Source organism: Castanea sativa, chromosome 2, assembly GCF_040712315.1.
Source record: "Castanea sativa cultivar Marrone di Chiusa Pesio chromosome 2, ASM4071231v1".
NCBI classification, from domain to species: domain Eukaryota; kingdom Viridiplantae; phylum Streptophyta; class Magnoliopsida; order Fagales; family Fagaceae; genus Castanea; species Castanea sativa.
In genome coordinates this window covers 23,392,338-23,419,844 of record NC_134014.1, presented here as the reverse complement: position 1 = coordinate 23,419,844, position 27,507 = coordinate 23,392,338, and the positions used below count along the sequence as shown (strand labels likewise).

Genomic DNA, 27,507 nt, shown 5'->3' with positions numbered 1-27,507 from the left:
AAGTTAATCCTGCTGATAGTATCTAAGAATAATTCTGTGGAAGGTTCATGGGTAAGATCAGCTGTAGGGTTAACTGTTTCTTCATCATCAGAAGGGTTTTGAAATGAGGGACCTTCCTCATTGCTTTGATGAGAAGTGTTTTCCAAAAGTTGGATTCTTCGATTGAGAAGATCATAATCAACCCTTAGAATGGTTAATTCTTGCTTTAGGGTTCTTACATCTGACTTGGTTTCCTTAATTTCTCTCTGAAGGTCGTTGATCGTAACTTCCTTTTTGGACTGGGTAAACCTATTGTAGATTTGCTCTAAATCTACTTTGGATTGTTGGATTCTTAGTTCAAGTTTGCTAGTTTCCTTTACTAAGGTTTGATAAAAAATGGTAAGCTTCTGAGCTTTGATGACAGGATCTTCTATTGCCTCTATGAGGTCTAAAAGAAGTTCTTCTTGCCTGTTGAGAACATTGATGGTTTTGTTCCTACAACAACCATCTTTGCATGGTGTGGGTTCATCCAGGCCACCAGAGGTACTGGTTCTAGAGGAATTAGAGGATGACCTGTAAATCTGCCTAAGCTCACCGTCACTTGCACTGCTAAATGAATCACTATCTGAGTGGTCAAGTTCTAGTAACATGAAGATCTCATTTTTGCTAGATTGGTCGCTAATGAGGGTATTGATAAGGGATTTGGCCTTAGCTCTACACTCGCTCTTGAAATAACCTTTCTTTCCATAATTGTAACATTTGTCTGATGCTAGTGGAATGGGTTCCTTGGATTTTCTTTTCTTATAGAAATCATCAGTCTTGTACTTCTGTTTTCTATAATACTTGGTTGCTTTTTTCCTATAGGATTTCTCAAATGATTCCTTTCTTCTGTGATTGGATTTCTTCTTGGAAGGTTTGACTGAGGGTAAGCCATACTGTGTACAAAAATGTCCCATTTCGTACTTGGCTTTGTTCTTGTTGATTTGGCTTTGAATTTTGAGATCTCTACACATCTTCATTCCTTCGCTTCGAATGGTGCTAGAGATGTCTCCATAGGTTAGGTTATCATAATCTATGACACCGGAGGGACTGCAAAGGGTTTCTTTGACTTTATGGCTGAAAAGTGTTGGTAAACCATTAATGAATTTCTCCTTCCAAAATGGAGAGTTACAATCAGTCTTGTGCATGACTCTGGTAGTAAAGATATCTTCATACCACTTGTAGTCTCCTAGGGTTTTACATCTAAGGTTACTTAATTGCTCGTAAATCCTAGATGTAATATTGCTGGGTTTTCCTATGAAGTGTTTCATGATCGTATAGATCAAGGTATTGACTCCATCAGGAATTCCTTGTTCAACCTCGTTGATGATGGGGGTTCCTTCCTCATCTTTTTGAATTGCATGCTTGATGTCTTCTTTAGACATTTCTGTTAGACAGTTGTTCCACCATTGCAAGAGTTTTCCAGTAAATCCTAAAACCATCATTTCTATGACTTCCTTGTGAGGACGGCCTTCGTCCAGGTAGTTGTTGGCTACCATAGTCATATGCTGGATCTTGTTTAGGATTTTTTGTTCTGATAAACCATCTATGTTCCATTCTTAGAGTCTACCAGATGATACTGAGAATTGGTTACTAACATTCCGTTCCTCATATTGGAGGTCAGGGGGTGTTGGTCTAGGGTACTAATTCTTGGTTGAGCTGGTTGGATTTATACTGGGGTGGTAAAGCCGTTTTACCTATAAATCCTGAAACTGGTTTTCAAGCTGTTCAATTTCCTGGTCAAAGGTTTGGCTAGAACTGCTAGAGGCAGCTTGGATGTCTAAAACTGCAATCGTCGAAGGGGTGGCAGGTTCCTTCTTAACAAGTTCATCTAGCTTCTGGGTAACTATTTCTAAAGCTGTTTTGTCCTTGGGGTAACTGAGGCTGGTGTGCCTAGTTGTGGGTAACTTGACTAGAGGCTTCTCTAAGGCTTGGATAGGTTTGCTAAAGCTTCCTAGCTAGAGGATAACCTTGTTTTCGATCCTATCTTCTATCCTATCAAGCTGTTTTCCTATAACGTTCAAACACTGACTGGTATAGTTGTTTTGTTCAACCATTTTGTTGATAGATTTATCCTTATCAGTGGAGGGTTTGAAGGGAGAGGCTATAACCTCCTACTTGCAGTGGGTAAAGGTTATGGCTTGAAGGGGTGGATGGCTAGACCTGACAACTTCTTTAGTTGCATTTTGTCCTTCTATGGTCCAAGCTTTGGTGAGAACACAAAACTGCTTATGCTGGTCAAAATACCTTTCGAAGTATATGAAAAAGGGGACATTACGGGATATTTCCCTCATGAATGCCGTCCATGCTTTCAATACTTTTTCTTTTTGCTCTATGGTGTAATTGGCTTTGTAGGCTTCTCTCTTGGCTCTGTTTTCCTCAGAACTAAATTCCTTTCCTAATTCTTCTAGGTCAGGAACGAATTCTCTGTTTAACACAAAGAGTTCTTTGTCTGGAGGTTGTTCCATATCAGTTCTAGATGGTGAAGGGGGGGACTGCTCACGATCGTCTTCCTCATTGACAATCGAATCCTGTTTGGCTGTGTAGCAATGTGTGGTAAGTTGGGAATTGGTTCTAACTCCCTGAAGCTGTACACCTAGATCTCTTCTAGACCATGGGAATGGTGATCCTAGAGGTCTGGTTGAGCTACACTGGGATGCAGATCTATCCCTAAGGTAGATGGGTGACTACCTATGGGGCTGCTGTAGATCTGTTGGAGATCTACACCGGGATATATCCAGAGGTGGTCTACACTCATAGTCTAGAGGAGTGCTAAGTCTAGATCTGTCAAAACTTAACCTAACCATGCCGTCGGCTAGCTGCTGGACAAATTCTAGATCTGGATTCTGGGCTGGGTTTTGGATCTGTAGAGTATGGTTCTCATTCTCTAAAGTCCAATTGTCTGGGAAAGTGACCTCTATCCATTTCAGGGTTCTTGGGACCTGAATCCTGGCACTAGGGTCAGTGGTTTGGATGAGAGTTGTCTCACCTCTTTCCCTTCTATCAAGTGCTCCGATATTCATGTTCGTTCTCATGCACTTGTAGTATACTCTGTATATCAAGGCGATCTGACTAGTTCCTTGCGTCATGAGGGCTTTATGTGTCTTGATATTGAGTGTGAGGGCTTTGATAACTGTGCTATCATGGATGTGGATGGTGAAATCCGGGAAACAGTTAAAATGGATTGGTCCATTGCTAAGACTGGTTTCTATGGTTCCTAGGAGGCTGTCGTTGAATCTGATGTGACGAGCATCTCTGAGGGCCATGAGGATTGAGCTGTTCAAACCTTTTCTGGTAAGTGGTTTCACTCCTACCTGGACTAAACCTATATGTAGGAAGTTATGACCTTTGTCCCTATGTGCTTGAATGGCTGAAGAGGATAACAAGTAGCACGTTTCGTACTCCTTGTTTATACCATAGACTTGTTCTATGGTCTTAACTTGGTAATCTGTCTTGAAGGCTTTCTTCCAAGACCATGAAGACTTATAGATCTGGTTGGTGGCTACTTTGGGGATATTCCAATCTCCGATGTCTAGATCTAGATCGGATAACTCATAAGACTCTGAGTTAAGTATTCCTACATCTGCTGGTATCTCTGGGATGGATGATGGTTGGGAACATGTACTGCTGGTAGAAGAGAAACTTCTAAACAATCTATTCATTGTTCAGGATTACAAGCTTAAATTAACAATTACAACCTAGTCACCTTTATCCTCAAACTTCTGGATCTAACCTTAGATCTGAAACAAAAGTATACAACAGTAATATATATATACATATATGTTTGCCCAGATTCAAGCCTTGAATCTATCAAACACATTTTCAAAAATAATGAATCTGAGCAAACATTTCTTTTTTTAATTATTGGGCCATGGAAGGCTGAAGGCTTCAAGCAAGTTTTTTTTTTTTGGGATTGGGCCACGGTTTAGGCCCAAATTGTGGCATGGTTGACGGGGTTTGCAGGTGCCCGACGGGCCAGGTTTGGGGTTAAGAAAAAAATCTGTTTAATAAATGGGCCTGGTCTGGGTTTTTAGGGCATACTCGCGGGTCAAGTCTGGGTATAAAAAAACCAGGCTTGAACCCGACCTGTTGCCATTCCCAATCATTATTCAGTTTCTCCCAAATCAATTGCTGATAAGCACAAGTCCTCCTAAGGTCAAATGAAGTGATTGGTAGTTATGATGTTTCCCTACTTTTGGGCTTGCCTAAACATACCACTCTTTTTTTTTTTTTTTTTCAGGGAATTATTTGACTTTATGTTCGGTTTTCCATACAGAGGGAAATAGATTAAAACATTTCGGTCTTGTTTTGCTATTCATTTCCAAGATTAGCTCATTAGTTATTACAAACAACGCAAAGATGGTGTTGAATTGGCTTTTGAAAATTAAAACTCATTGCAATGTCCTTCAGTGTTTTATATAGTCAGTCATAAGGTGCTAGCTTTGACCTCTGATGTTCTTGGAAAATAAATTCAGTCAGTCATACAGGGGAAGAGTTACTGGGCATGAGAGAGGGGAAGGGCTGTACGCAGAAAGAGAGACCAGGAAAAAAAATAAAGCATTTTGTTTTTAATTGTTTGTAAAAAGGGTGTGTTGGTCTTTAAATAGTGTGACACTTAAGCGAAAATCATGTGCAAGTTATATGATATTAATTTCTGGGGGGCAAGGTCCGAGGTTCAAGTCTCCAGAAGGGAGTTTCACACACATTTACACTTAGATTAGGCTAGAGTAGAATTCTATCTTGGATTTTAAAAAAAAAAAAATTCTGTCTAACTTAACAGTAAAAGTAATGTGAGGGTGTAAAGTATGATAGTTTAGGGTGTAAAATGTGCATTTGAATAGTTGAGGGTGTAAAGTGTAATTTAGTGTATAGTTTAGGGTGATAAAGTGTAATTTCTCAAAAAAAATTTACTCTATATTTAACTTGTACTTATCTCTCTCTCTCTCTCTCTCTCTCTCTCTCTCTCTCTCTCTCTCTATATATATATATATATGTGTGTGTGTGTGTGTGTGTGTGTGTGTGTGTGTGTGTGTGTGTGTGTGTGTATAAAAGGAGGCCTAAAATTACATTAAACCTTGATTTTAACATGGTAACAATTCTATTAATGATTTTTATATTTTTCTCTTTAAAAAAAAGAAGTATTTTTACTACATTAAAATAATTGGACAGTCCTAGACTCATAAACTAATGATGGAAATTAACATAATTATTTTAACAATTATATCAACAAATAAAAGAAAAAAGTTCCTAATTTTTCCTACTTAATTGGTGATTTGTGGCAATGGTGTGCAACACAAAAGATTCTTTCACTCTTTTCGCAATCTCTCTTTTTCTCGTGGGTTCCAGTTAGCTCAACTGGTAAAGTTTCTAATAGTTGTATAAGAGATTGGGGGTTCAATCCCTGCCTATATTAAAATCTGATTGGTGTCTTGGTCTGATGATAAAAAACTATCATCAAGAGCAGACGCTATAGGTTGAAACTCGCTCAAAAAAAAAATCTCTCTCTTTCTCTTAATCTTCGGCATCCAAACTCACTGTGTTAAGCTTGGTTTGATTTATTATATTATATATTATATATATATTATATATATTTTCTGATATATTTTTTTTTTTTTTACTTAAGTCGTTTCTCATTTATAAAGCAAATGTGTGACAACTGGTTTGATTGGCTTCGTTACAAGATTTGGTGGTTCCATTACGTGTATGGTTAAATTTGAAATCTTTTTTTTTTTTTTTGGTTGCCCACAGTGTATCCTCAAAGCTTTCAACCAGAGACTAATCACTGTTCGCGACGGGTGAGCCCATAACGGGGTAAATCGCTGGCCTAGGGAGTTTGAAATCTTCTTTATTTCTTATTAAATCAGTGATGTATTATATATTAATATATAACATTATGAATACTGTTTGATTTAGGCCATTATTATCATTAATTATGATAAAATAAATTATTTCCTCCATGATTTTATGTGTGATGCCCCAAATTGATTAGATATGGATTGAGTGTATTTGTTTTGTTTTTTTTTTGAGGGGATTGAGTGTATTTGTTAAGTCCTACATCAGGCATATATTGCGGTGATCTTAGCTTAATTAACAATTACAAAGTTTCGTTTGTGATTAGATTAGTCCTTTGTGGTATAATACAGATGCGACTAGTACTTTTCTTTAGGTCCTTACGTTATGAATTAAGAATTGATTTTGACCCTAAATTTATTGGATATCCATTCCTTTTCCACTTGACCCAAGATGGTACATGCTTCTATCCATACATCAATTTTTACCTCACTTTTTAAATTTTTTCGACAGTCATCCATATATTTTGGTCATTGCTTTTATTTATTTTTCAACTACCAAACACATTTTGTGTTGTCTTTTTTCTTTCTCTTCCTTATATACTAGTGAACTTGTTTGAGTCTTTTTCAATGAAAATTATGTTAACAAGGAGATGAAATGTATAATAATATTGTAAAATTATATATGACATGTCTTTATTTTATTGGTTTATTAGGTTACATATTTGACACTTGTAAATCTATTACTGTTTTAACAATATATATTTCAAATTGGATTTCAAATTAGATTTATATTTTTTAATTTCTAGGTGAGTTAATGTTGTGTAAATGATAAAGAGTCTAATATAAATATAAAAACTCAATAAAAAGAGTAAACTAATGTGTATATCCAAAAAATAAAATAAAGAAGAAAGCAAGAGTAAAATCATGTATATATTTATGACTTAAACAAGGTATAATTTGAATTCATATATGTGTAATTATGTTATTTTTAATTATATCGTGCATATGCACATATTATACACTAGTTTTATATAATTACAAAGTTAAGAGGTTTGGTGTTGAGTTCTAAAACAAAGATACAGCGTAAATTGTATGTTCGGGCATTTTATTTCCAAAGTGCCATTTTATACTAGAGTGCCATTAATGGTAAATTTTCATAACAAATTAGGAGTCATATATGGCCCCGAATTACAATAATAAAGGGCAAGTTGATCCAAACAAGCCTGAACACAGCCTTTTTTTTTTTTTCGAAAATGAACTGAGTGGTATTCAATTAATCAGCAACAGAAGAGTCCAAATACAAAGCCTCAAGGGCAGGGGGGTAGTTCTTCCAACCATACATAGTCCTCACTTAATTGTTTTGCAAATCGAGCCAAAGAATGGGGCAACACCATGAGCACTACATCTAACGCAACTAGCTGATAAACTTCGAAACCTCATAGCCAAGCAGCGAGCATCCTCATACATATTTCCCAGCATTGACTTGTCAGGACTGGTAGCTGTCAAACCCCTCATTACGATGGCATTGTCTCCCTCAACAACCACTTCTTGGAAGCCTACCTCTACAACAAATTCCAAAGCTTTCCGACATGCCAATATCTCTGCTTCTTCGCTGTTGGCGACTGGAGGACCCTTAGCTAACAGCGCTGCCAACACTTCCCCCATATTGTTCCTCATAACCACTCCAAAGCTCAATGACTTCGTACCCGTAAATACTGCAGCATCAAAGTTTAGCTTGTACATAGCACTTGAAGGTGGACACCACGACTACACTGCCTCCCGGGTTGTATGGATAACCAGCTGATCCTGTGATGCTTTAAACTCATCAAGCAAGTCAGTTGCCCGAATGTTTAGTCTTGAAAGATCCTGGACTTTCCCTCCATGCATCACCATATTTTTTTGGTTCCAAATTAACCAGCAATGGACCTAAAATAGCTCTAACCCTTCCTTGGACAATTTGTGGATCAAGTGTTCTATCAGTTGCATAAAATCCATTTGCTTTGTGCCTACTTGCTGCAGTCTACCTTGACCTCCTACCCACATATCTTGTGTTGCTTTGCACTCCCAAAGCACGTGAAGAACTGATTCTGGGGCCTGGTTACATCACTCACAGTAGTCATCCAGAGCCACTTTCCTGTAAAACAAATTCTCATGTGTAGGCATTATATTTTGGCAAGCTCTTCATGCAAACACACGTATCTTATTTGGCACTTTCATCTTCCATACATTTGCCCAAACTGGAGATCCTCCTGCTACTTTTGTGCTCTCCCCCAAATCCTTTTCCTGCTATAGTATCAATCTAGCTATTTGGTATCCCGATCTCACCATGTACTCCCCATTCTTAGTGTGAAGCCATATCATAGCATCTGACACCAATATGTGGCTCAACGGGATGCAAAGAATTGCATCAGCATCCTCTTTAGACATGGCAAAATGGGCAGGTCGGATCGGGCCAAACGGGTTGCGGGTCAAAACGGGTCATTTTAAGCGGATTAAAAATGGGTTTGAGTCAATAGGGTTGCGGGTCGGGTTGACCCGTATTTTTCACATGATTTTTTTTTTTAATAAATAAAACAACATGTATTTGTCATTTAGAAAATTATGCAACAAATTATTTGATGTAAAATGCATTATTTTGACTTCGCCACTTATATCAAGAACAAATTCAGTTAAACTTATTAATACTTATTCAATAATTTTAAAATTATACAAATCATAACATTGCTATCTAAAACAAAATAACACAAACATAAGTAAAACAAATACACATGTTTTATTTCTACACAATATCAACATTCCAAAATATAAAACAAAATTACAAATGACTTATTGGACAACTCATTTGATAAAGAATAAAAACATATAAAAAATTTACAATCTTGAAAATTAATTTGATAATTTATTATTAATTGTGGTTGACATTCTATTTCAATTTGAGATATACATTAAAATTTGATTGCTTGCTTATTTATACATGGTCTCTTTTATGAATATCATATCATTGTTAAGTAACACGCACTCTAGGAAATATCATAATTTATTTTGAAAAACCGTTTATTTTGAACATAAATTGTTAAAAAATAAGTCCAAGCATTCATAATTTATGCTCATATGATACTTTGGCTTCACTATTTTTACACTTGTAAATATTTCTCACACATGTCTATAATTTTAAATTTATATTTTTAACTCTACTGTAACTATATTATCTTGTCATGTACTTTGTTATTTGATATCTAAAAATCTTTACTCATTACAGAATGCTCAACCTTTTATCTTTCAATTAATTTGCATATGTAAATGTATCAATTGTTTCCTTAAAGCTCACAATAAACAATTAAACTACTATTGTCTTAATTTTACTTTTTTTTTTACAAAAAAAAAAAAGTTTTAAAAAAGTGATTCGAGTTTGGGTCGGGTCGCAGGTCGAGTCAAGTTGACCAGCAAAAAACTCGAAAAACTCGGGTCGGGTCACGGGTCAACCTGTTTTTGTTTCGGGTAAAAAAAAATCGAGTTCGGGTCGAGTATTTTTCGGGTCGGATAAAAAATTTTTGACCCATTTTGCCATGTCTAATCCTCTTTATGAAATGTAGCTACGATGAGTTCCCGATCCCAGGCCTTAACCCGCCAATCAATAAGCTCGGATACTCTCCATTCCCACTCCTCCACATGTGGCGGGTGGAGCACTCTATGTGTAGGATGGTTGGGAATCCAGCTGTCCTGGTGATCTGAATAGAGGACCCGTTGCCCACCCTCTAGCAACCACCTTTCCCTAGGATTGGTTGAGCTGCTAGTAAGCTCTTCCAAACATATATAAAAGTTGTTTGGGACATCTGTAGCTTCTATGAATGTACCACGCGGGAAATATTTTGCCTTAAAGCAATTATACACCAAAGACTCATGTTGTTGTAGCGATCTCCACCCTTGCTTGGCTAACATAGCTAGATTGAAACTGTGTAAATCTCTAAAGCCCATTCCTCCCTCTTTTTTTGGTTGAGACAACACACTCCACTTCTTCCAATGGATCTTACTTTCATTGTCAATTTGCCCTCACCAAAAGCGAGCACACATAGCATTAAGTTCTTCACAAAGTTTCATCGGTAGTTGAAAAACCTGTAAGTGGGGATGGATTGAGCCACCACTTTGATCAAGATTTCCTTACCCGCTCTTGATAGTAATTTGCCCTTCCACCCTTGATTTTTTTTTCCACACTCTATCTTTTAAAAATGAAAAGGTTTGGTATTTTGTCTGGCCAACCAAAGTAGGTAAATCCAAGTAGGATTCAAACCTTTCCACCCCTTTACCCCCAACAAATCTTTTATCCCTTGTCTTCGTTCCTCCTCCACATTGCTACTGAATACACGATCTTTAGGATGGCTTAGATATATTTTTTGATTTATTATATGACGAGTATATATTATCAATTGTGAAACAAAGCAAAATTTCTTGATACACGAGATATTACTTTGGTAGTTACGGTTATTGAAGAGGCATGCTTAGCGGTAAGGTATAATAAGCTTGTGTGTTTTCTTTCTTTTATACTATATGAATCTATTTTTTAATATATATTTTACCACATAATTATTATATTAGAATTGGATATTAAAAAAAAAAGAAAAAGAAAAACAAAAGAATTGGATATTCTACCACGTTGTTTTTTAATCTTTATCTGCTTTTCCACATTGTTTTTCTTGCAGTTGTTTTAGATACAATTAGAGGAGTTGGAAACGCAAGATTTGCTACCTAAAATTTTTCAAGAATCTCATGTTTTGAATTTGTGATGTTTTGAGTTATGTGATAGTTTATTTATGGCTTCTCTTTTTTTAAATGTTTAGAGTTTTATATTTGAGTTTAAAGACTACTTCAAAATCTAATGGTGTTATCTACAAAGTAATTATGCTTTAATATAAATAGGTATTGTACTGTTGATTGTAATTTTCCAGGTATCAATGGCAACCTAATAACGTCATGTGGCTCGGGTGCGCAACAACACAATTTGGGCTCAAAGTGGTGTCAAGAATTTAAATAGGGGAATTGTGATATTCCAAATTGTGTGAATGTGAATGGAATGGAATGTATGAGTGTGTAGTATAGGTGTGTGTTGAGTTCAATATTAGGTATTTATTAAATGGATCTTAGGCATATAAGTAATTACCAATTATGAGAAGTGTCTTTTTCACCTGTCAAAAGTAACTAAACTAATCCCTTTTAGATACAATGCAAAAGTGACTAGCATATATATGCGTTATTACAAATGAAATTACCCCAAAATGTCTGTTGACACAGTATTTTAGTTCGCCTTGATTTGCATGCCAAAAACAGTTGAGCCCTAGAAAGCCAAAAATTGCATTCTTAAACATGGAAAAGCAAGGAATTACAAAAGATAATTTCATTTATCCTGGTCAGAAGTTGGATAAATCATTTTGATAGTCCAAGAATTGAAAATCCCAAAATTACCATTTTTGACTAAGTTTGATCAAGTTGGACCAACTCTAATAGGGGTTAGTCAAATTTTGACCAGAATTCCAACCTTCTGATCGTGATGAATTTGAGCTCATCTTAAAGATAAAGAATTTTTCTTCAAAATGATAGTTCACATGCCCATATTGGACTTAAAATTGATGAGATATCGCAAAAACATTGAAGTCTTAATTTCAATTAAGTTATAATCAAATGAGAACCAATTGGTTCAAGTGATGAGTCAGTGGAAAGGATATGTAATGAATTTCAATTTGACATGCTTGGATGGCCAAAAAAAAAAACCCAGTTAAATAAAAATAATTTACAAAAATATTAAAGTAGGAATTGTATAAAGTTGTGATTTACAATTATATTTTATGTTGGCTTTATTCCATGACAAAATGTGTTGTATTTGCTTTAATTTGTTTTCTTGTATTTTTGTGAGATTTTATTGTATTGAGTTTAGTATTAAGTTGGTGAAGACTCAAGCTTAATTGAAGGTCAGTGCATTTCGCGATTAGCTCACGAGAAGTTCGCTAGAAGCTAATCTGTGAAAGAGCCACATGAGAAGCACATGCTGGAAGCTGAAACGTCGTGCCAGCTTGGAGGATTTCGCGAGTGTCTCGCGAGTAAGGCCTTCTCGTAAGATACCCGTGAAACTCTCTATCTTGAGGATTTTTAAGTGTGACTTTTTTACCCTTCACCCATACTATATAATACACTCATTACCCATAAAAGTATGAAAGGTCATTCAGAGAGAAAAACTCTAGATAGGTTTTCAACAACACACACACCCATCTTTTAGAGAGAGAGCTACTAATCCTTACTGAGAAATCATCCTAGCCTTTTCTCTTTTCTTCTTCCATTGTCATATCTTGAGAGGAAATTTAAACCCAAACACAACCTACACTTTTTCAGAGTTTAGAGAGTATTTTGGAAATTGGGAAGTTTTGGAGATTTGCCAAAAGAAGCCAGTGAGACTTGGCAAATGTAATCAGGCGTATTGTGGGATCTGGAAAACTAGACAAGATACGGTTCCAAGAAGTCTTGTTGGAGTAGGAGCTTGGAGGGCTTAGGTACATTGGGTAGATTAAGCTTGGAGGGTCTCTTACTATTCGTGTATCCTAACTTATTGTTTAGTGGATCGATTTACAACTTGGAGGGTGACGGAGAGGTTTTTCACCAAATTTTTCGGTTTCCTCTTCGATAACATATTGCCGTGTTATCTTGTGTTTGCATCTCTCTTCCCTTATTCTTGTACTTTACTTTTATTGTTTGTTGTTCATGTTTATGCACTTGAGTACTATCGATTGATTGCGCTTCATTTACTTTTGTTTCTGCACTTAGATAAGTTAGAATAAAATCAACTGAGCCGTAATTTTTAATTTGGGATCTAAACAACCTCTTGTATTTAAACACAAAATCGAACTTTCAAATTGTATATTAAAACGTGGTTTTTCCACTATCTTTTCCAAGGCCTCTACCATGATAAATTGAAGGATTTGGGGGGGGGGAACAAGAATCCTTAGAAAATAAACATCATTCCCTTTCCATCAATATCTTACTCAACCAAAACGGAGGTCAGTAAGTCCATAAATAAAAAAAAAAAGTTCAAAAAATTGGAAAGAAATGCACAATTCATTATTTTTCACGGTAAAATATGTTTTTTTTTTAATTTCTTTTTTGGGGGTGTATCGTGCAATAATAAACTGTACAAATCCGTTCACAGTGGGTACAAAAAGCCAGAACCTAGTTGAAGTACGATGAGTTAGCTGCTATTCCACGAAAAAACAGCTTGACGATATCACCTTTGGATTGGGATAAGTGCTACACAATTCTTACACTGTGTCACCTCCCTTAGAGCACTTGCAGCAGTGGAGCTAAATAGCTATATAGCTATTTTAGCTCCACCAAAACACCAAAAAGAAGCATGCAGCAGTAGATAAATCTATATTTTTTTAGCTCATTGCTACAGTGCACATCTATAGATAGATGTGCACTGTTCATGAGAGCTAAAAAAAAATTAATTTTTTATTTTGTGTTCACATTACCTTTTTATTGTGGTGTTTTTATTGTAGTGAGATGTATTATTTTATTGTGGTAGATATATTATTTTATTGTGATGTTTATATTATTTTATTGTGTTGAAAGCTAAAATAGATCAACTGTTGCAACATGTGTGTAAGTAAAATAGATAAAGTAACTTTTGATGAAGCTAAATTGCTAAATTTTTAGCTCCACTGCTGTAGATGCTCTTAGAAGTAAAATATCTTCGTGACCGCTGCTCCAAATTGAAAATGGCTAGACTCTATAGAACCAGACATCCAAACCTTTCCAATGCAATGATATATATGTTTTGAAGAAGTCTGAGTCCCAAAAGACCTCGAAACAACTGCACTAACACCGGGAAAGGCAGAGTATAGGAGCTTCTAGAAAACTAGTGAGGTCGCAGTAGGCCTAGCCGCCTTATGCACCCACTGCTAAATCTTCTGTCCCACTTTTCCTGCTCCACTCTATACTCCACCAATAAAAACTTGCCACGTGTTCACCTAATTAATTAAATACTATTATCATTAACTTATTAATGCTACCGTTATTAATTAATAGTAGTATTTAATTAATTAGGTAAACACGTGGCAAGTTTTTATTAGTGGAGTATATAGTGGAGCAGGAAAAGTGAGAAAGAAGATTTGAACTCAGGTTTGTCACGTGAATTTCATTGCTTTTTTCACCTTTTTTTTTTTCTTGTACAACTAGTCAACTATCCTAACTATCCTATTCTCTACCCAACCTCTCTAGAATTCTCTTTAGACCTCCTCCCTTCCCTTCTCGTCTCTGGACTAGCTTCCAAAGTCCAAACCCATTTTCCACAAAAAATCCACCAGCCTTTTTACCTTCCTAAACCCCCAATTTTTATTTATTCATTTTTCTTTATTTTCCATGTAAATACACTTGAATTTATGAAGTTCATCTATATTCTTGCTCTTTTATATTCTTGCTATTTGTTTTTAAGAAAAATTACAACTTACCTACTTATAGTTTAGCTAAAATTTAAATTGTTTACCTATGATTTGAATTTTGACACTTTATCCTCTTGAGGTTAGCTCAATTAGAGTTTTGTAATCCACTTCTCTTAAAAACATGGCTAAATATGTAATTTTCCTCTATTTTTATGTTTCCCTTCTTCAAAAACACAAAAAACATAAAAATTCAAAATTGAATAAGATAAAAAAGAATCCCGTAGAACACTTGCATCATGGGATTTCAAACTACAAGTAGACAATTTAAATTTCGATCAAATCTCAGGTGAGTAAAGTGTCAAATTTTAAATCACATGTAATAACTTAAATTTTGGTCAAACTAAAGATAGATAAGTTGTAAGTTGTAATTTGTGCTTGTTTTTATGCTCTTCAAATACAAGTCATTTACTTTTATGCTTTTTAAATTCATGTCATTTATTTTCTTGCAATTTAAATACTTGCCATTTTCTTTATTGTCATTTAAATACAAGTCTTTATATTATTGTCTTTATTTTTATACATTAAAGGCTGGGCTTTTCCTCATATTCGTGGGTATATGTTATACGTGAAGGTGAATACCTTTTTTTTGCACATATGAATACTAAATTCCAAGGTTGTCAAAATTGGAATTCTACGTAGAATCGTGGGAGGTTGATAGGATCGTGGATCGTAGGATCAGATCGTGAATCGTAAGATCAGATCGTGAATCGTAAGATCCTACCTATTTTCAGATTTTAAGCAAAAAACCTATTGATGGTGACTATATATGTTGAATAATCACTTAAAATATGAATCCATCCATTAAAAAAAAGATTTGCATTATACAATGTAATTTGCACACACACTCCATTATTACAACATACTAATGAAGCAAAATATATTTAACTTTTGACATAATGTATCTAAAAAGTTCAATACATGTTTAATTAGCAACTAAGTACCAAAATATTATCTACACATATAGAAAATGTTTTCAAATTCTAAGTTCCAAATCCAAAATAAGTTAGGCTAGTTAGCAAATAAAAACTAGCTGATGAATGTAGCCGTACTTCAACTAATTCATCATCATTGCCATCATCCTCTTCTTCTATATTATACCACATCTTATTCTTTATAGATGCTTCAGCTTGGGCATTCAAAATAGGCACAAATTTCTCCTTCACCTTTTATAGCACACGAGGACAAGCTGAAACATTTTTCCTAGTCCCAGCTAAATGATGCTTCAGCCGATATATACCCCCACTATGAATTTCTTTGCAATAATTACATTAAACTTGCCTTGAACCTACTTCAACACCATGATCCCATCCCAAGCCAGACCTATTTTCTTGGTGCATTTTTTCACTTAATTTTCTTTTTAGCCAAAGTAGACATTGTATATTTGTACTAGAGCTGCAAAAAAGACACCAAGATACAAAGCATGCTAAAAAAATCACAAAGAGAATTCATCAAACAGGTTCTGTGCAATTCTAAACTACTAATTGTGTTTACTAATATTTCTCAAAGAATCAAATAATGAAGATCTTGTTTCATAATTTTTCAAATTTTACTTAATTTAGTTAACAAAATGGAAAAATAAAAACCTAAAAAGCTTCATCAAAATCATATACACAACACAACAATGTGGAATTAAGCTATCAAAGCACAAATAAATGATAAACTACTAACTATCCAAACAAAGTACCCTATAGCAGAAAGCAGGCACAGCTGTGGGGCTGAATGTTTCTAAATATTTTAGGTTTTGTTTTTTAACACTTAAAACTTAAGTACTATAGGTTTTTTTAAAGATTTTATGTTGACATAGGGATAAATTTGGGACTTCAATTCGTTATTGGGCTTCTGATAACCCGTTGGGCTCGTGGGTTTAGTTGGATTATCTTAGCCCAAAGGTCCCAAATGAATCTCACTAAAAAAAAAAAACCCAAGCCGAAAATGTGTTTTGGTAGGATCCCATATGATCCTACCATTTTTGTGATCCTACTATGACTCTAAACTTTTTGGTGAGGTGGGATCATAAAATCATGCGATCCTGTGATCCAAATCGCAATTTTGATAACCATACTAAATTCCATGGATTTAAGGGAAGCCAACCTTGCATTTTGATTCTTTATATCCTAAATCAATATGGTGAGTGGAGCTATACCCATGTGCACCACCATTACTGATTTCCTATGGGTATAAAGGTTTATTCAAGATAGATCTTCCGAACCTATTCTTAACATCCTAAAATAATATGGTGAGTGCACTACAAGAAAACTGGGCTATTGCGGCGGGTACAAAAAAAGCCGCTATAAGTCGCCTATTGCGGCGGGTTTTTGGCCCGCCGCAATATACCAGAACTATTGCGGCGTACTACAGCGGCGGGCCAATGACCCGCCGTAATAGGAGACTTGTAGCGGCTTCAACTTACATATAGCGGCGAGCCAATGACTCGCCGCAATAGGCCTTAAATGAAACGCATACTTGGCCCTAAATTTTCCCTCGGGTATTTTTTTCCCTTTTCATTTTTAGCGCCTTTCCATTTCGTTAGTCTCCCCACACACACACACACACACACACACACACACTCAATGCTTCAACAAATTTCTCCTCAATGCAATCAGGTATATTAACAAAGACTTAGTCAATGTTTTGAAGACATTTTTATTTTAGAAAGAATAAAAATGCATTTTTTTAGAAAGAGTACAAAATTGAACTTGAAAGTTTAGTTGTAAGATAAATATTAAAAAAAAGTTCAAATTAAGCAACACCTGTTGAAAATGCAATATTGACTAGCGGGATAACATTTTCTTGTCATTCTATTCCATTTATACGCATTTATTGAGTAACCATACCTTGTATGAAGAATACAAATATTTATCAATATAACTATCTACATGGTACACAATTTATCAATATAACTAGTGTGGGCTGCAATATTTTATAAAATCAGTAAAATACTAGCTGTTACAAACTGGCAACGGAAATTTTTTACAAAAAAAAAATATTAAGTTGAAATTTGGTGTAGATCTCACATGTAAATTCACCAATGAGCTACACCGCTTAAGTCTAATCATTTAAAAATGGGAATACTGTTACCCCATTAAAGCTTCAAGCATTAACTTAAAACCTTTCAATAAAGGCTATGGAACTCAATAAAAGAATATAAGGTTTTAACTATAAAGTACAAACCATTCATTTCATATTTCAATTCCCATCTCCATCATGTAAATCACCATTTTCGCATGAAATTAACCATGAGTATCAACTTCATCTCTAATTTTAGTTCCCATCTCCATCATATAAACCACTTCTAGGCTGGAGTGACGATAAGTGCAAAATCTTGACTCTCTACAGCCCCAAAAAAGAAAATTGATGCCTTAATAGATGTAATGGAAAGATAAGAAATCATATGTCCTATCAGTTTTCATTGCCAAGTCACCAATTTCACATGAAATTGACCATGAGTATAATAGAACATGATTGAATTGTTTTATTCCCTATAGCTAGTGTCCTTGTTCCTTACTTCATTTTCCACCACTTGTTAGAATTTTCCGCGCAAGCATTTATTGAGTTGGTTGCAGGTAGAAACATATTATGGATCCACACAGTCACAACATTTTTTTTTCTCAATGTCATATCATATATATACACAAGTTTAGGATGTAATAGAGAAATGTAATAGACATTTTTTGCCTTGGTAATATTTTCTTATCATTCTATTCCATTTATACATACTAATTGAGTAACCATACTTTGTATGTAGGATGTTCCTTTGGCCGAACATTCTCCAAGTCTGCCAAAATCGTCAGCCGCATCCTATCAACCAAGCAGCTTATAAGTTTTATCTTGCTGTTCGAGGACTTTTTTGTGAACAAAGAACTATGGAAGAATGAGGCAGCATTTTTTGCAAGTGTTGAAGGATATTTTTTAAACACTTTGGAACTTTGATTATTGTATTAGCTTAATTTGAACAATTTGGAACTTTGCAAGACCACATCTTTTTTTGTTAATTTTATAATGGTGGTTATAGACAATGTTATGTATTTAAGAATATATTTCTATGCAAATATTACGTTAGTTTGGAGACATTTGTGGTGTTGTTAATTAATTATATTTGTGGTATTGTGTTAGTAGAGCTAAAGCTACTATATGTTCTTTGTAACAGGTTTGAACAATATATTTGATGCAAAACAGGTTCTTTGAAACAGGTTGTCCCTTATATTTGATGTAAACAGTAGTTTCAAAGCCCACTGGGAAAAAAAAAAAAAAACCTATAGCGGCGGTCAAAAAGCGCCGCAATAGGTCCACATTTCATCTATTAAATGTGGACCTATAGTGGCGCTTTTTGACCGCCGCTATAGGTTCAAACATATAGCGGCGGTTTCACCCGCCGCTAAAAGTGCAATTACAAGGTTTTAGTTGCAAGCTTACAGCGGCGCTTTGCGCTCGCCGCTAAAGGTGAACACAATAGCGGCGGGTTGTTTGAAACGAATTCAAACGTTGTATAGCGGCGGTTTTATGCCCGCCGCAATAGACTAAAACCGCCGCTAAAAAGCGTATCTACAGCGGCGGGTTTTTGTACTGCCGCAATAGAGATATTGCGTCACGACAAGCCTGGCGGGTAGAACTGCCGCAATAGCCCCCACCGCAATAGGTGAAATGGACCTATAGCGGCGGTTTTTGGGGCTTTAGCGGCGGTTTTGGCCCGCCACAGTAGGCCAGTTTTTTTGTAGTGGTAAATCTATATCCTTATGCACTACCATTATTGATTTCCCATGGGTATAAAGGTTTACTCAAGGAAGATCTAGTTTACTTTATGCTTTTAAATACTTATCTTTTCTTTTATTTATATATAAGTTAGATTGAAATTACACCAAGTAATGTTACACTACTCAATATTTTTTTTAATTAAATACAGATTTTGACAAATTTATTGTTGAATTACATTATCTTCGTATATTCTCTAAGTTTGCAATATTTTAAGGTTATCAAAGATCAATAGTTATGTTATCAATTAATTGTTTAATATATACTTTTTGTAGTTTTAAAAAATGCATAAAAGATGAGTTTTGGATTGAACGGTAAATAACATCTGATTGGAATGGAAATTGGCATGAATTTTAAGAATATATAGAACACACAACTCAACGGTGGAATTTTCAAAATACAAATTCAATTAACAAGTTGTTGGGAGTGTAACACAGGCAAAAATAACATAGTATCACTATTTTTTGAAATTATTAGTGTTTTAGTACTGTTTCAGAAATATGTAGGAATTTACCACTTTTTTGGTATTCAAGTTTGGGAAATTCGAGTTTTCCATGGTACTCGAGTTTCATGGAAAAATTTTGAAAAAATTTCATGGTACTCGAGTTTTATCAAAAAATTTACGAAAAATTTAAAGGCTATTTTTTCAAAGAATTTGAATTCATGGAACCCAAGTACCACTGAAAACTCGATTTTTCAAACTCGAGTACCCAAAAAATGGTAGATTCTTACATATTTCCAATACAGTGCTAAAACACTAATAATTTCAAAAAACAGTGGTACTGTGCTATTCTTGCCGTGTAACACGGTTATATATATAACCATAAGATGGGGGCCAGAAGCATAGATATTCTTTGAAAAAATTTAAAATGATTTTGATCACTCGTATGAAGTATATCCCCTTGATCTTCGCCACTAAAATCAAGGCTTCTATTTGGGATGTGTTTGATCTAAATGACTTGGACCAACAAAGTATTTGTTGTTCATAGATATTTTATTCGTACATGTGTTCATTCACGTGCACACACACACAAAACGAGAGAGAAAGAGTACTTGCCTATCTCAATTTCTTTACAAAACACTTCAATAAACAAATTCCCAAAAGATAGGCAGTTTTTGGTTCTTTGTAGCAAAAATGTTGGCAGTCTATAGCAATATGATAGTCTAGGTCATCTTGTGCAATGGGTCGTGCACATAGTGTTGAAAAGCCCAAATCATGCGCTTAATTTCTATAATCGTCCTCATTACCTTTATATGCATGTGGTTTACAACACTCAAGTTGACTGTAATGCATTACAATATTAGGGGAAAATTATAAACTTCTAAGTGATGAGGAATTGTATTTGGAATTGATGAGGGATGGAAAGTGGTGAAGGCATACTTAGTAGCTTTCACTTTAAAGAGAATAAGGATAATCAATAAAATTATCTCTAACAAAAGTTTCCTAAAAAGTTTCCTACCCATTTGTTGATATCGTATTTTGTCCGATCTCGATTTACACTTCAAAAAATGCCAACAAGAAAAAGAAAAAACTAGGCTTCTAAAATTGAATGATTCCCCCCCCCCCCCCCCCCCCGCCCCCCCCAAAAAAAAAAAAAAAAGAAATAAGCCCAAGTCCATGGTTTGTATTTTCTTTTCTTTGAAATTTGCAATGTATAGCCAGTCCACTTCACTGTTGGTTTCTCAAATTAATAGACCCCCACCCAAATAAAACATAGCCTTTTACCAAAACCTATAATAAATGCCGAGTTGGCTTGTGTCCTTTTAAAAAAAAATTAATATATATATATATATATATATATATATATATATATATATATATATATAAATACACACACACACACAAGAGTGTATTGTGTTCTTTGTGTATTCAATTGTTAAAGTGCAGTGTACATAGTGCACTGTTCAAACATATGAGGTTTTTTCCCCCACAAATTTGATCTTTTTCTCTAGTTGATTTTACTATTTGGATCTAGTTGCTTGATAAGTTATGCTAACATTAATTTGTTTTTAGAAGAGAATTTGGGCTGCCATAGACAAAAGATTTATTCATTTTTTAAGACGAATTGAAAATGAAATTGCTAAGAATTTCCCTATAGAATTTATAATGAATGATTTTTTATTTTATTTTAAAAATGAAGGATTGACATTGAGCATAAATTTTATAGGAGATGCCAAGTTTTTTTTTTTTTTTTAATTTTAATTTTGGTACATGTTTATAGCAAATTAGAAAAATTTTGTACACTCATTTGAGTTTAGATATATTATTATATTTTAAATTTGATTATCTTATTTATAACACATTTATGAATTATGACGAACAAAAGAATATGTAACTCGGCCCTCCCATGTAAAAAATCCTGGCTACACCTCTATTTTCTTGGCAGCCAAACACAATAGTCTCTCAAATAATTCTCTCTTAAAAGCTTTCACAATCTTGGACTTATCATTTCTCACTCTCTCATTGATTCTACTTTCTATTCCGAACCGATGCATTATCAATGGATACCACTGAGCTACGAGGACCTCAACATATCCAACACAGAGTTTGAGCAGAAGAAATACTGTGAAGGCTCAAACCAAAAAAAGCCCTAAATCAAATCCAAATCCCAAGACGAACTCGACTACAAACTCAAAAATAGTACCCTCCTTCCTCTTCCTCTTTGCAAAACGCATATTCCGAGAGTATATTAGATTTAATGGATTCATTTAGGGTTAAACTAATTTGGAAAAGAAAAAAAAGTTTAATTTTTTAGATTTTAAATTTATATAATTTTTAGGTTATTTAATTACATAAAATAATTAGATCCACGTCCGCATGATATCATTTCATTGGACCAACCACATGTGGTAGGATTAGGTGTCATATTACGGACACATCAATATCTTTCTAACTGAATGACTGCCAATCAAAACAAGCCATATTGTTAGAGACAAATCAAATTTTTAAACAGGGCAAAATCCAAAAACCCTTATTATGGCCCAAACGATGTGTTTTGTCCTTTAATAAAATATAAAAAAGGCAGTTATATTTTTCTGGTCCTTACATTTTGGCTTCATTCCCTTTTTGGTTCCCACTTTTCTATTTTACCGCTTTTAGTCCCTAAGAAGAAAAACACATTTCATTTTGATCTCTACCATCATCTCACTAACAGAAATTGCTTATGTGGCAAACAACGTGCACTTTTGGCACATAGAATGCCTATGTGGCCTTTAAAATTAATAATAAAATTTTTATTTAGCATTTAAATAATACCACATCAGCATTTTAAATATTAAAACAAACTATGTTATTTTTTATTAAAAAAAGCTACTTTATAAGAACAATTAAGACAAAATTCTAAAGTTGTTTCTCACAAAAAAAAAAAAAAAATCTAAACTTATGATTTATTTAAAAATAAATTAAAATATTTTCTTTTCTTTTCATTAATTTTTTGGAAGAACATGTTCATATTCTTTATGTTCTTCCCCAGAACATTATTGATCATGTTCATGTTCATAGCAAATTAATCCTTATTTTTTTTTCTTGTACTTTCTTTATAACCAAACACATCAAAATTCAAAACTCAAATCAAACAAATATCAACCAATTAATATCAATAGATCTGCATACCAAAAATTTGAACCCAACATACATTAACCAAAATCAATAGATATGCATCCTCTTTGTTCACAAAATCAACACCAATCTCCCAGTTAGAAACCCACCAATTCATCGAAACACAAAATCAGATCCAACTTGGAAACACAAAATCATATTCGCCACAAACCCATAAACTCATATCAACAAAAATCACAACTGAAAAACCCACCATCGGAATTTGCCACCACCTATCTCCACTGCGATCTCCATCACCAAGTTAAGAGATAGAGAGAGAGACCCACTGATCTAAGAGAGAGATACCGATTTGAGAAAGAAAAAGAAAAAAAAACAAAGGTAGAGACTTGTATTTGAAGATGAGTTAGTGAGAGAAAGGTGTTGGATAAATGGGTTATTGTTTTCAATTTAAATTAAAATTGAGAACATGATATTTAGAGAAGAACATGACCAAAATAATGATAAAAAGAAAAGAATATCTTATTTTAGTTATTTTATTTTATTTGTATTTATAAAAAATCGTAAGTTTAGAATTTTGTTTTAATTGTTTTTTTTATGTGGCATTATTTAAATGCTAATTTTTTTAAAATTATTTTAATGGCCACATAGGTGTTCTATGTGCCATTTTGGGATCAAAAGATAACTTCTTCTATTTATTTATTTATTTATTTTGGGATTAAAAATGGTAAAATAGAAAACTAGGGACCAAAATGGGAAGGGGGCAAAATGCAGAAACCAAAAGTGTATTTCTGCACACAAAAAAAAAAAAGATATACAAAATTTATACTTGTGGGACTAATATATATATAGCCAAAGTTCAGAGAAAATCCAATTATATTTTAATTGGATCATTAATTTTGTGCCATGTGTCCTATTTAATTTTTAATTTTGTCCCAAGTGAATTATTGAGTGTAAAAATTGAAGAGTCCAAATTCAATTAGATTTTAAATTGGATTTCAACTGGAGTCCAATTTTCCGCTATGTGTTCATCTAAAATTTTAATTTTTGTGGCAAGTGAATTATTGGGTGCAAAAACTGAAGAGTTTAAAACCAATTAAATTCTAAATTATATATATATCAACAACAGCAAAATAAGGAAATCAACAAGGCATCATCAAAATAGTTTGAATTAAATAGTTTACTTTGAATAAGTGAATACATCAGTGAATACATCAAGATATAGGCTTTTCGAAAAGATATAAACAAAACTATCTGGTTATATTTGCTGTTGATACCATTATTTACTTTGAATTAAATAGTTTTACCAGAGCAAAATAGTAAGGTGGTGTTCTTGATGGTGTTAATACTTTGGTTTACACCATTCTTAAACATTTTGTTGGTACTCCTTCCAATATTTCGTCTCGAATTTCTAACTATTTGAATAATTTGAGATGTCCTACTATGTCTGATTATAGATGGTACCAAGATGTATTTACTTCCAGAGTCATGCTCTTAAAAGACTCTACGAAGCCTTATTGGAAAGAGAAGTTTATTGACGGTCTGCCTCCTATCTTTGCTCATAAGGTAAAAAATGAATTAATTGGTAAAAATGATTCTATTGATTTTGATAATTTAACCTATGAAGATATTTTCAGCACTATTAAGAAAATTGGAATTAATATGTGCAATGATGAAAAATGGTTAAAACAACAGTTAAAAGATAAAAAGAAAGCTAAATATGAAATGGGTAATTTCTGTGAACAACACTATCGGCCAAGGAAAGCTAAAAATGTTGTTTATTTTCCAAGAAAAATATTAACGAGTTTTTGTCCAAGAAAAATCTTAAATATTTACACATCGGTTTGGTTCAAGTTGCTGTTAAACCTTTAACGAGAAAAGGAATTGATGCTTCTGTGCTTATGTGTTTACGTGATGCTAGATTTAAGAAATTCAATGATAGCATTCTTGGCATGATTACTGCTTCTTTGTATGATGGTCCTGTTTACTTTGATTGTTATCCTGATCTTGCTCTTGCTTTAGATGATCCTAATATTATTAAAGCTTTAACCTTGAATATATTGACTTCTGGTTATGATATGGATGATGGTAGTAGACCTTTTACTCTTATTTACCGAATTTTTTATAGATTGCTTGATTCCCAGCTAACTCCTTGGTCTAGAGGACGTGATCCTGCTGGAAAAACCATGTTGATTCAATGTTCCACCTCTGATGCTAAGATCCAAGTTCCTAAAATGATTCAATGGCAAGATATTACTCTTCCCAAAGAATGGACTTTGGAACAAGTTGCACCACCTGTTAAACCTGTTTTTGATGAACTTGATCTTACTAAAATTGCACAGTATACTGATGGAACTGTTAAAATATTTTTTGATGAAACCAAATGTTTTCCTACTAACAAACCTTTAAGAATCAATGAAGGAAGAAAGTCCTTTGTTAGATTTGAAAGTGTTGTTAAAAGAAATGCTGATGTTGACGAATTTTTGAAAAAGAATTTTGAACCACTTGATTTAAAGCTAAAAGGAGTTGCTAGCAACAATTCCCAGGTTAACAATACTTATTATTCAACTAAACCTGAATTTCTCCCAAAAATATGATCAAAAAGAAGAAGAAGATGCAAAATCTGAGGCTCCTTCTAGATCTGATTTTCCACCTATTGAAACTCCTCCTCCTTTCAAACATCTGCGTGTGATAAATTTGATGGATATGGATGTTGAAACCCTTGCTTTTCAAATTGATATGGTTGCTTTGAGTAATGAATTCTTTTCTAAAGCAAACCATGATAAAAGAAAGTATTACCAAAGTACTTTTGCTCAGTCTGAGAAAGAAAGAATCAAAAGGAAATGGAGAGAAAAAATGAATTTGTTAAAACAACATATTTTGTTTTTTGATTATCTTGAGAATTATTATGTTTCAAGAAATGAGGTTCATACCAATTACTTGAACGTAATAAAAAAATCTGCTTTTGTTAAACATGATAAAACTGTTGTTAAATCCAGCCATCCACCCCTTGAATCTGTTTTGATTACTTGCAAAAGTGATAAAGAAAGCACTGAGGTGAAAGCCTCCCCTTTCAAAATTGCTGATGATAAAACTCATGTTTTTGCCATTATTGAACAAAACAATTTTACTAATGAATCTTTACATATTATTGGTCAACAGCTTGACCATATTGAAGAGAAAATTGATGAAAAACCTGCTGTTTCAAAACCTGAGAAACCTTTGATTGATTAACCCAGTCAAAGAAAATCTCTTGATTTTAAAACCTCTTAGAGTAAGACTTTTGATTTAGTTAATTCCCAAGGATCAACTGTTGAAAAGATTGAAAAAATGCTTGCTGATTTAAATGTTAAAACCGAGCAAACTTCGACTTCTAGAAGCGCTACTTGTGCTATTTCAAGAAATGATAAAGAAATTGTTTCTGATGACGACACAAATTCTGACTCATTATCTTCCAAATCTTCTAAAAATTCTTTTGATGATGGCATAAGTTTACCAGAAATTAAAAGATTTGTTGGAAAACCCAATCCAACGTCTTTTACAAAAAATTGGTATTCTAAACCCACTCCTCCTGATGTTCAGTTTGAAGAAAGATCTTCTCAAACTCAATTTTCTGTGTCCGCTGATAAACTTTATGAATGGAATATTGATGGTTTGTCTGAACAAGAAATTATTAACAAAATGGCCCACATGTCTATGGTTGGTATTGCATACATAAATAACCATGACAATCTTGAACATCCTGATATTTTTGATTTGCTTGCATATGGTTTTACTGGTTGTCTTCGCGGATGGTGGGATTCACATCTCACAGAAGAATCCAGAGAATCTATTAAACATGCTATTAAAAGAAATACTGATGGTATGCCTATTTTTGATGAAAATATTAATCGTGGTGTTCCTGATGGTGTTAATACTTTGGTTTACACCATTCTTAAACATTTTGTTGGTACTCCTTCCAATATTTTGTCTCGAATTTCTGACTATTTGAATAATTTGAGATGTCTTACTATGTTTGATTATAGATGGTACCAAGATGTATTTACTTCCAGAGTCATGCTCAGAAAAGACTCTACGAAGCCTTATTGGAAAGAGAAGTTTATTGTCGGTCTGCCTCCTATCTTTGCTCATAAGGTAAAAAATGAATTAATTGGTAAAAATGATTCTATTGATTTTGATAATTTAACTTATGGAGATATTTTCAGCACTATTAAGAAAATTGGAATTAATATGTGCAATGATGAAAAATGGTTAAAATAACAGTTAAAAGATAAAAAGAAAGCTAAATATGAAATGGGTAATTTCTGTGAACAATATGGTTTACCTCCTATTGCCCCTTCCAGGCAAAAAGGAAAAAGTAAACATGATAAAGTTTACAAAAGTTATTCTCATGATATGTTTCACAAATAATGGATAATGTTTACTGGAGACCACCTCCCAGTCTACTTCCAAGGCTCCCTCTACTTCACAGGCCTCAGATATTGACAATTTAAGTAAAGATGATTTATATGCCCTTCTCAAGAAAAAGATTGAAGAAGAAGGAGGTTGAGAACAGAAATTCTGAAGAAGAAGGATCTGTTGTTGAAAGCCCTATTGCCGAAAGCCCTTACTACCCTTATCCTCAACCTTATCCAAAAGATTGGTTTGCACATGATGAAGAATATGATGAAAATACTCCTGACCTAGGAGCCTGATTTGTTCGGCCTGCATAAAGGCTACTGATGTTACAATATTCACTCAAGAGTAAAAGTATTTACTGAAGCTACCATGATTATAGTGTTGACCACTTTTGGCACTACCAGCCAACCTACTTTCGATCTCAAAAGCCGATTTGATTCCTTCCGGATATTGCGTTCCTAATGCCCCTCACGGGTCCTGATTTGAATAAGTAAAATGTCACATTTGTTTGTAC

The 27,507-nt window shown here is 34.0% G+C and overlaps 1 protein-coding gene across 1 annotated transcript; it reads right to left on the bottom strand.

The window, feature by feature from the left end:
* Window positions 1–7,157: 7,157 nt before the first annotated feature.
* Window positions 7,158–7,553, bottom strand: LOC142625088 (uncharacterized). Its single transcript, XM_075798795.1, has one exon. The coding sequence runs from the start codon at window positions 7,551–7,553 to the stop codon at window positions 7,158–7,160; it is 396 nt and encodes a 131-aa protein (XP_075654910.1).
* Between the last annotated feature and the right edge of the window lie 19,954 nt (window positions 7,554–27,507).